The sequence below is a fragment of the Cryptomeria japonica genome, chromosome 3 (genome assembly GCF_030272615.1).
Source record: "Cryptomeria japonica chromosome 3, Sugi_1.0, whole genome shotgun sequence".
In the NCBI taxonomy this organism is placed as follows: domain Eukaryota; kingdom Viridiplantae; phylum Streptophyta; class Pinopsida; order Cupressales; family Cupressaceae; genus Cryptomeria; species Cryptomeria japonica.
The window spans coordinates 235,207,428-235,215,112 of NC_081407.1; the positions used below are offsets into that span (position 1 = coordinate 235,207,428).

General features: G+C 37.1%; 1 protein-coding gene across 2 annotated transcripts; it reads left to right on the forward strand.

The window, feature by feature from the left end:
- Window positions 1-1,872: 1,872 nt before the first annotated feature.
- Window positions 1,873-7,469, forward strand: LOC131074403 (probable xyloglucan glycosyltransferase 9). Of its 2 annotated transcripts, XM_059218198.1 has the most exons (7): window positions 1,873-2,152; window positions 3,501-3,760; window positions 3,825-4,722; window positions 5,079-5,387; window positions 5,494-5,784; window positions 5,909-6,022; window positions 6,157-7,469. In XM_059218198.1, the coding sequence occupies exons 3-7, from the start codon at window positions 3,976-3,978 to the stop codon at window positions 6,793-6,795; spliced, it is 2,100 nt and encodes a 699-aa protein (XP_059074181.1). In that variant the 5' UTR covers window positions 1,873-2,152; window positions 3,501-3,760; window positions 3,825-3,975; the 3' UTR covers window positions 6,796-7,469. The 2 variants fall into 2 exon arrangements, with proteins under 2 accessions (XP_059074181.1, XP_057867012.1); XM_058011029.2 differs by having other exon boundaries at window positions 3,501-4,722.
- The last annotated feature ends 216 nt before the right edge of the window (window positions 7,470-7,685 follow it).

The following is a 7,685-nucleotide window of genomic DNA, read 5'->3' on the forward strand; positions in this document are numbered from 1 at the left end:
ATTTCTTGAGGCTTCCAAGTTTGCTTAAATTAGACTGTCAAAGATTGCTCTAAAGGGTAATAACCAACATAATAGTCTCTCAAACTATATTTTTTCCAAGTTTGCTTAAATTAGATTGTCAAAGATTGCTCTAAAGGGTAATAACCAACATAATAGTCTCTCAAACTATAATTTGCATACAATTGGCAAATCAACTCTATAACATCTATCAATAGAGAAACATCTACTAAGGTTTTTACCTCGTCATAGACCCCAAGTACAAATTTTTGAGCTCTCTTAAGTGCTATCTTTCCCACATTTCACAATAATCATCATAAAAAGTCATGTCAAGAGCCACAATAATAACCCTAATTCACCCTTAAAACATGGTTCAATATAAAACTAATATATAAACCACCTTACACAAGCAACATATAAAATTAAAAAGAACTAAATTAAAAATGTTTACTTCTACCAAAATTAAACTATAAATTTACAAAAAATTAAACTAAAACTTCAATAATCTTCAAATCTATAAATACTATCTCTCAATCATTACAACATGTTCAAATATCAAATCCTACTTCCTACCTAACTAGACAATTTATCAACAATCTTACAAATAGTAGACTAATTCCCATAACTCATGGGTGAAGGTGACACCTTCCACAACTAATAGAAGAAAATAACACCAAAAATGCTTCAAAGAAATATTACAAAAAGAGAACATGCTTGTATGTACACTGTGAAGACGACATATTGTCATGATCTATAATAATGACAATCTAGCCACCTAGCAAGCTTGACCATATAGAAGACTCTTAACACTGTCCTAGTACAACAAAGACCTTTCAACAACAACAAAACACTATTACTCATCTCAAACTTCCCCATCCCTGTTCTCATTTCCATTCTCCTCAAAATTATTTTCACCTTTCAAATACATCTAAAACATGTCAATATATCTATGCCAATAACTGTCAACCTAGATAAGGCTCAACACTAACCACCCTAACAATTATAGTTGATAATGCATACACTGTGTGATATAGATGTTTTCCACTGAGGACTTAAAATAAACCCTGCACTCCATCTCAAATGGTTGTCACAAGAGAGAGAAAAAAAAAATCTTCTTATCATCATGACCTCATACATATTACAAGCTAAACCTCATATTTGTTAATTTAATTCTAAATCCCCCTAATAGTCCAAGCCGCCTCTTAGAACAAGGGTACATTATTTGGGTCCATAATATATTATAAGCCCAAAGGTACACGTAACATCTTAGCCTAGGCTTATGTTGCATATCAGCCCTAAAACAGTTGTTTTTTGTCCATCTCAAAAATAAATAAAAAATGACCTAAAAAGAATCCTAAGGTTTCGTTCCATAGAATAATAGGTGGTGTAAGAAATACCTGCAAACATTTTATTCCCCTTAGTTTTCAGCAATAAAAGTATTTATTAAATAAAAATATATGGTACGATCTTAGAAATTTGAAAAGAAAATGCAAAAAAAATTACGCTCAGGAGTTGACAAACGTAAGCGGAGCGGCTCCCACCACGTTGTAATGCCTTCCCAAGACGTTACGGTTTTCAAAGCCAAATCAACGGCGTTAACGGCGTTTGCAGTGGGTCCCACGTGCAGTATCGTCACTTGCATGCGTGACAGCTCACTACCGACGTTCCGCGAAGTCGGCAAGCTGGTCCACGTCAGCAAAAAACACGATGAATTTCTTGCTGCCCGTGGGCGGCTGTCACTGTCAGTAGTATGCCAGCGTGGCACTATCTAACATCACGCGCTTAGTTACATGCGTTTGTAGGGATATAGCTGTACAGGTCGCAAAGTACCAAATCTGAGGAAAGATGGAGAACTTTTTAAATTTCCTAGTGTTAAAATAACTGGATTCGATACATCTTTTTTCAAAATTTTGTTGACCGATCGTGTTCAACTAATGAAAGTGCCGGGAATCGTCGAAACTCTTATCCGCGTTGTTCAGTTGAAAACAAGGCAGCAAATGAGTTTTTTGGTCTATTTATTTACTCGTTTTTCAGCATATTCTGCCGTGGCAGGACTGCATAAATGGATTAAGGAGATGGGCTTTATGAGCAGTCTGTAGCAGAGCAGCATTTTCTTGTGAGGAGCCAGCCGCATTTGTTGAGCAGGGTTTGTCTGGTATGTCAGCTTTCTGCATCCTTTTCATGTGATGAAGTTTATAACAGGGGCATTGCTCTGTGTTTTCAGGGCATTGAACAACTACATTGTTGTGTTCTTTTTCATATTTGTAGTCTTTGGCAATGGCCTGTTTGGGGTCTTTTGGGTATTGAATCTGCTGGTTTTGTCCATGTTCTAGAGCTTTTGTGGGAGCTGTGAGTGTAGAATGTGAGCACTTGAGATTATCTGTGGTTCTTTAAAGATTGTGGAAAAATAGGTTTTCCGTGCAGAGATCATGTGGTCTGAGTAATGTGGGTTGAAGTGTTTTATTAGGATTGCTGTTGTGAACCCGAGTGATTGAGATTGTATTGCTGGGCTTTTTACTGTAATTTCGATGATGGCTGACTTAAAAGTGATTGAGATAAGATTATTTATCGGGCGTGGGTTGCAATCCATGCATTTTTTCTATTTCTTTCTTGTAGAAAAGACGCCTTTTAAATGACCCACTTGAAATATATCTGGTCTCCACTATGTGAATTTAATGATCCAGTTGCAGTGAAGTATATTTGGTCTCAAGAATGTCGATTTAAGTGATTAGGATCAAAGCTGTCAATCCGAGTATTGTTTTTGGGCGTTTTCCCCCAATTTGGATGTGGGTTGGAGTTTAACTGAGTTGGTTGGATTGGATGTGTGTTGCGATTTGTGCTCTTCTCTGAATAAAATTCAGTTTTCTTAATGACCTTTTGAAATGTATCTGGTATCAGCAATGCAGGTTGAAGTGATTAGGATTAATACTCTGAAGTAATGTTTTTGGGCATTTTTCTGCATTATTTTGACGTGGATGAATCTTTTTAACTGATTGAGACTGACAGGACGAGAGTTTTAAATTTGAAGTGTTAGGGACTAATTGGATATGGATTTAAATTTGTCATGATTGGGATTTAATGGATATGAGTACAAGTGATTTGAATCAATTGGATTTGTGTTTTTAGGTGATTAGGAACAATGCTGTAAATCCATATAGGTGATTAGAAATCAGGATCACAAATAATGTGAATGTTCTGTGGTTGGTAGTGGGTTTTGATCTGAGTTGATTGGATGTTTAAGCCATTCACTCCAGTGTTGTAAAACGATATTATGATCAGTATTGACAACTCAAAATAAAATGCTGGACTTCTTTTTGGAACTGGAAGTCATTTAACTGACTAGGTTCAGGGTTGTAAATTCAAATAACTTGCCGGGCATTTTTGCAGCATTTGTATGTGTGTTGAGTGATTAGGATCAATGCTTTGAACTAAAATAATTTGCTGTTTTATTTTCTCAATTGTATATTGGAATCATTGATTAAAATCAGTGCTTTTGAAAACAGGTATATGTTCTGTCGTTGGATGTGGACCTAAGTGATCAGTACCAGAGCTGCAAACCCGAATAATTTGTTGGGATTCTGCAAATGGATGTGATTTCAAGTCACCAAAACTAGTTGGAATTGAGTTTAAATGACCAGCTTGACTTGATGTGGGTTTAAATGACCAATGTTATACTCACATTATTTTGCTTAGCATTTTCTGTAATTGGTTGTGGAATTAACTGATTAGAGTCGGTATTGTTAATCAAATAAAATGCGGGGAAATTTTTCTGGAATTGAGTGTTAGCCATTGTGATCCATGCTTTAAACCCAAGTAATTTGCTAGACATTTTTCTGCAACTTGGATTTGGGTTTAAATGATTCAGATGTATTGGGTATGAGCTGAGGAGATTAGGATCATTTATTTGTGGACATTTTTTTTGCTTTTGGTTGTTGGAACTTGGCATAGTGGTTTAAACAAAAGATAACAGTTTATTCCATGGCTCCCAATTTTGCTTTTGTGCACTGGTGGGGCAAAGAGAACCGCAGGGGCAACTCTGTCGTTTTGAAAATGGAGAATCCCAATTTTTCAATGGTTGAATTGCAGATCCCCGAAGATGACAATTTTCAGGTTGGTAAGGGTAAGGGTAAAAATGTCAAACAGTTCTCATGGGCCCTTTTTCTCAAAGCTCACAAGGCTGCAGGATTTGTTGCTTGGCTTGCTATTGGCATTTGGACAGTTTTAGCTGCAATCAGAAAACGGCTCATTCAGGATACTGATGACAGAGACAAATTTTCTCACAGGAGCAAGCTATACAGAATTATCAAGGGTTTCCTTGTCTTTTCAGTTTTGATGTTAGGTTTGGAAATGGTGGCTTATTCACAAGGCTGGCATTTCACTCGGCCAAGTCTACACTTTCCATCATCTATGGGTATAGAAAATTTGCACCTTCCATCATCTGAAGGCATAGAGGGTCTTGTCCATTCAATATACATGGCATGGGTTTACACCAGGGCAAACTATCTAGCCCGCCCACTTCAGTACATGACCAATATATGCATCATCTTGTTTCTTATCCAGTCAATCGATCGACTGTTACTATGCCTGGGTTATTTGTGGATCAAGCTGAAGAAGATCAAACCGGTACCCAAATATGAGTTGGAAGCTGGAACTGATTTGGAGCAGGGCAACAATGGGGCTTATCCAATGGTCCTCATCCAGATCCCAATGTGCAACGAGAAAGAGGTATGTCGAGACTTTTTGTAAAAGTATGTATAACCTTGGTGGGATGATGCAGATATTCACTAGATTCTTTGGTTTTAATTGTTAGCAACAGTGGTAATGATTTTTCTGCTTTCTAATTTCTAAATTTCTACCCTCATTCTTTGCCCAGATCCCTCAACCATTTGTAGGTTTTGATTGCCCTCATTTAGGGGGATTATTAATTTAATTTTTGCTATGAGTTGCATAAACTGTTCTTTGTTCAAGGTTATAATTTCTGGATTACTTCTTTGCTCATGCCATGTTCCTATGTTTTTCCATTTTCAATCCACATTGTGAGCTCTTGGATGGTGTTGAATTGTTTCTGTATTGTGATGCAGGTTTATCAACAATCTATTGCAGCAGTCTGTAATCTAGACTGGCCAAAAGAGAGAATGCTTGTGCAAGTTCTTGATGATTCAGATGATATGGAGGTGCAGAAATTGATCGCTGCACAGGTTCAAAAATGGAAGCGCATGGGTGTTCCTATAGTGTATCGACATAGAATAGTACGCACTGGCTATAAGGCTGGGAATCTTAAGTCAGCAATGGAATGTGACTATGTGAAGGACTATGAATTTGTTGCCATTTTTGACGCAGATTTCCAACCTAATCCAGACTTCTTGAAGAAAACCATTCCACATTTTAAGGTCTGTCCATTGAAAAAAATATATCTACTTTTCTTTGAAGGGATCATGTCTTACGTTTTTATGTACTAGGTTGTTACTTATTATGGAATCGTTTTATTGTCTGTAGGGCAATGATGAGCTAGCATTGGTGCAGGCAAGATGGGCCTTTGTTAACAAGGATGAAAATTTACTAACAAGATTCCAGAATATTAACCTAGCATTCCATTTTGAAGTGGAGCAGCAAGTCAATGGGATGTTCATTAACTTTTTTGGCTTTAATGGGACTGCTGGTGTCTGGAGAATCAAAGCTCTTGAGGAATCAGGAGGTTGGCTAGAGAGAACTACTGTGGAGGATATGGATATTGCAGTGCGTGCTCACCTTAATGGATGGAAATTCATATTCCTTAATGATGTTCAGGTATTGCCTTTGCCCATACCTTTTAACCCAATGCATCCTTTCAGTGTTCTTTCATGGCCCCTGTAACTGATATGCCGTTTTGGCAAATGATATCCTTATCTAATATGTATGTTTCTTTGTTCAGTGTCTCTGTGAGCTTCCAGAGTCATACGAAGCATATAAGAAGCAGCAGCACCGATGGCATTCTGGTCCAATGCAATTGTTTCGCTTATGTCTTCCAGATATTGTCCGTTCAAAGGTTGGTTCTTTAGTTCTCAAAGTCACATTTTCTTAAAGCCACAATAGTTGATAGTTATTCCAATTTTTGATATCAAGGTTTATATGCATTATCATTTATTCGTTACCGATTTACCTTTATCTGTTTTTGTGCAGATTGGCTTTTGGAAGAAGACAAACTTAATAGTCCTGTTCTTTCTGCTTAGGAAGCTTATCCTACCTTTCTATTCGTTCAGTCTCTTCTGCATTATCCTTCCAATAACAATGTTCCTACCAGAAACTCAAATGCCTAATTGGGTTGTTTGCTATCTGCCTAGCTTCATGTCATTCTTGACCATTCTTCCTTCACTAGGGTCTGCAGCTTTTGCTGTCCCTTTTCTGATGTTCGAAAACACAATGTCTGTTACCAAATTTAATGCTATGGTCTCTGGTCTGTTTCAACTTGGTAGTGCGTATGAATGGGTTGTAACAAAAAAGTTAGGCCGTTCATCAGAATCTGATTTACTTGCATTGGTAGAAGAGACAGATCCTCATTTAGAACAGGGAAAGCATCATCGTGGTGTTTCAGACTCAGACCTGCAATTGCTCAACAACTTGAATGTACATCAGCTTCAACAACTACCAAAGAAGAAACGTAATCGGAAATACAAAAAAGAGTTGGCTCTTGCTTTTCTCCTCCTAACTGCCTCTGCTAGGAGCTTTATGACTTCTCAAGGGATTCACTTCTATTTTTTGCTCTTTCAAGGGTTTTCTTTTCTTGCAGTTGGCCTAGATCTGATTGGGGAACAATTGTAGTTTGTCTAGACTTCATTGAGCAACAAGCTAGGTGAATCTTTACTCGGGAACTCGGACAATTGTATAAATGGAATTTTGCCTTTCTATGCCAGCTTTTGTAAGCTGCTCTACTTAAAGACATACTTTTTGCTTGATTCTACCTGAGTCCCTGTCAGAAAAGACAACGAACAAGATCAGCTGCAAACCTAGACATGCCAGAGCATCATTCAATAGGGTGGAAGATAAAAATATAACTTCTGCTTGATTCTTTTTCTAGTGTAAGAACAATCAATGTAGGGCCACTTGGATTCAGGCTCTTGCACCATGCAAAGGAGTTTTCTTTTCTCAGTATGATAGTCTAGCAACATTGTCACTGCTGCTCAGAATATCTTTATTTGATGGAGGTTGCAGTGGAAATCTCTTCCACAACTTTGAAGATTGACTAATTTGTAGCTTTCCTCCTATATAATTCTTTATTTTTTAATTGAAGTACATTCTTGTAAGAACCATTTTCATAGGTGCAATTCACCTTGAAATGCATCAGAGATCGAAGTCATAGTTACTAATGATAAAAACTATTTCTTCCCTCTCGCATATGGGTGTGGGTGTTGCCATGCTATATGATTTATCATCAGAAGATGTAAATCATTCTTTTCCATTGAACTAAATCCATTTTTAATATCTATTTGAATCAACTGAGCCAATCAAATTTTCTATAGTCCAGTCAAACTTATACGTGTCTTATATGATCTCTATCGCAAATTCACGGGCATAAAATGAAAACTAATTCAGTCAATTTGCAATAATCTTTGGTTGTGAATGAATATGTTTGTTTGCTTAGCCTCCCCTCTCTTTTTCTGACATAAAAATCTAAAAAACAATCTACTTCTTAGATGCAAAGAGGTGAACTA

Bases quoted from the DNA above. Each gene is read 5' to 3' on its own strand.
- LOC131074403 (XM_058011029.2), top strand. From the start codon at position 3,976: ATGGCTCCCAATTTTGCTTTTGTGCACTGGTGGGGCAAAGAGAACCGC. The intron at 4,723-5,078 runs GTATGTCGAGAC...ATTGTGATGCAG, and splicing joins CAATGTGCAACGAGAAAGAG to GTTTATCAACAATCTATTGC. The intron at 5,388-5,493 runs GTCTGTCCATTG...TATTGTCTGTAG, and splicing joins AAACCATTCCACATTTTAAG to GGCAATGATGAGCTAGCATT.